General features: G+C 34.9%; 1 protein-coding gene across 1 annotated transcript; it reads left to right on the plus strand.

Moving 5' to 3' along the window:
• Positions 1–62: 62 nt before the first annotated feature.
• Positions 63–970, plus strand: Tsp_15015 (hypothetical protein). The gene is made up of 4 exons (XM_003367327.1): positions 63–164; positions 235–379; positions 460–569; positions 920–970. Exons 1-4 carry the CDS (start codon positions 63–65, stop codon positions 968–970), a joined length of 408 nt encoding a protein of 135 aa, XP_003367375.1.
• Positions 971–1,263: the final 293 nt, after the last annotated feature.

Raw genomic sequence — 1,263 nt, forward strand, 5'->3', positions numbered from 1 at the left:
CGCAGGAAAATTCACCTTTTTGCAAACCGAGAATATGCCAGGAACTTTTAAAAATCGTACAAATGCCGGTGCACGAAGAAAAGACGGTATTGGATGAGGAAAAAAGTTCTTGGCTTGCACAATTGATAGCCGCTAACCAAGAAGCAGATCTACTGCGTCTACAAGTGAGTTGGAAATTTGGTATACTTTTCTAAAATTATTATTAACTATTAAAAAATTTATTTTTCCATTTAGTTGAATGAAACAGAAAATCACCAGGGAGTCATGAACGTTTCAGATGTCATCGCTTCGAATGAAGAAAATATTCTTTTTCCATCTGAACGCAGCAGCATAATTAAAGAACAGTCATGTCAGTGCGAAGAACTTGGCGGCTATTTAGGTTTAGTAAGTTGCATTCTGTTTTCACTGAACAACTAATTGAAAGCTGACAACAATAAAATAATTTGTACTTTTTTTCAGTGCTCTTTTTTTACACTTCTTCAATGTATTATATTGATTGTTGGCGTTGTGATGGCTTTATTGCCTTGGTTCAGCAGTCTCACTGCTACCCTGGACAACATGTGAAAAGTGTTATTTGTAAAATAGTTTAAAATTATGTAATCAGCTTGCATGCATACAATTCAGAAGCTGATGTTTTCATTTTATTTTGAAAAAATTTGGCGAAAAGTGTCGTAAAAAAAGATACGTTTTAATATTTCTTCTCTTCATTCACTTTGGCAACAAGAGAATTAAAAAATAATAATAATAAATCAGTGCTCAACAGTTTTAAAAGGATGCTGTGGTATTATTATGGTCTTGCTAATTAACAATTTAAAATAGTAAATAGGGTGGGGTTAAAGCATAAGAAGAAGAAAAGCACTAATAATAATAATAATAATAATCGATAATCGATAATAAACATGCGTACATTTCATTTCAGGTAATTCAAGATTTACCACCATTACGACGAGTTGTTTCTAATACTTCTTGAACCTTTTTTTCATTACGACTAAGTCTTTTTTCCAACAATGAAACAGTTTCGGTGAGTAAGCTCAGCTGTTGTAAAATGTCGCTGAGTGTTTTTTTCAAATCCTTCGGTACCGCTTGCAATGCTTGTTCGCAGTGTTGACATGCTGTACCGGCAGCAGCAACATCATCCGATGGGACAAAGCGACGTCTTTCATGATGCTCAGGTGATGTTTGACAGTTGGCATTCTGTTTTGGTCGTTCAATTTCGTCTGTTCCACGATCATGTCGTTCTGTCCAAACTGGCAGCTGAATGGA

Source organism: Trichinella spiralis, assembly GCF_000181795.1.
Source record: "Trichinella spiralis strain ISS 195 chromosome Unknown Scfld4460, whole genome shotgun sequence".
Lineage (NCBI taxonomy): Eukaryota > Metazoa > Nematoda > Enoplea > Trichinellida > Trichinellidae > Trichinella > Trichinella spiralis.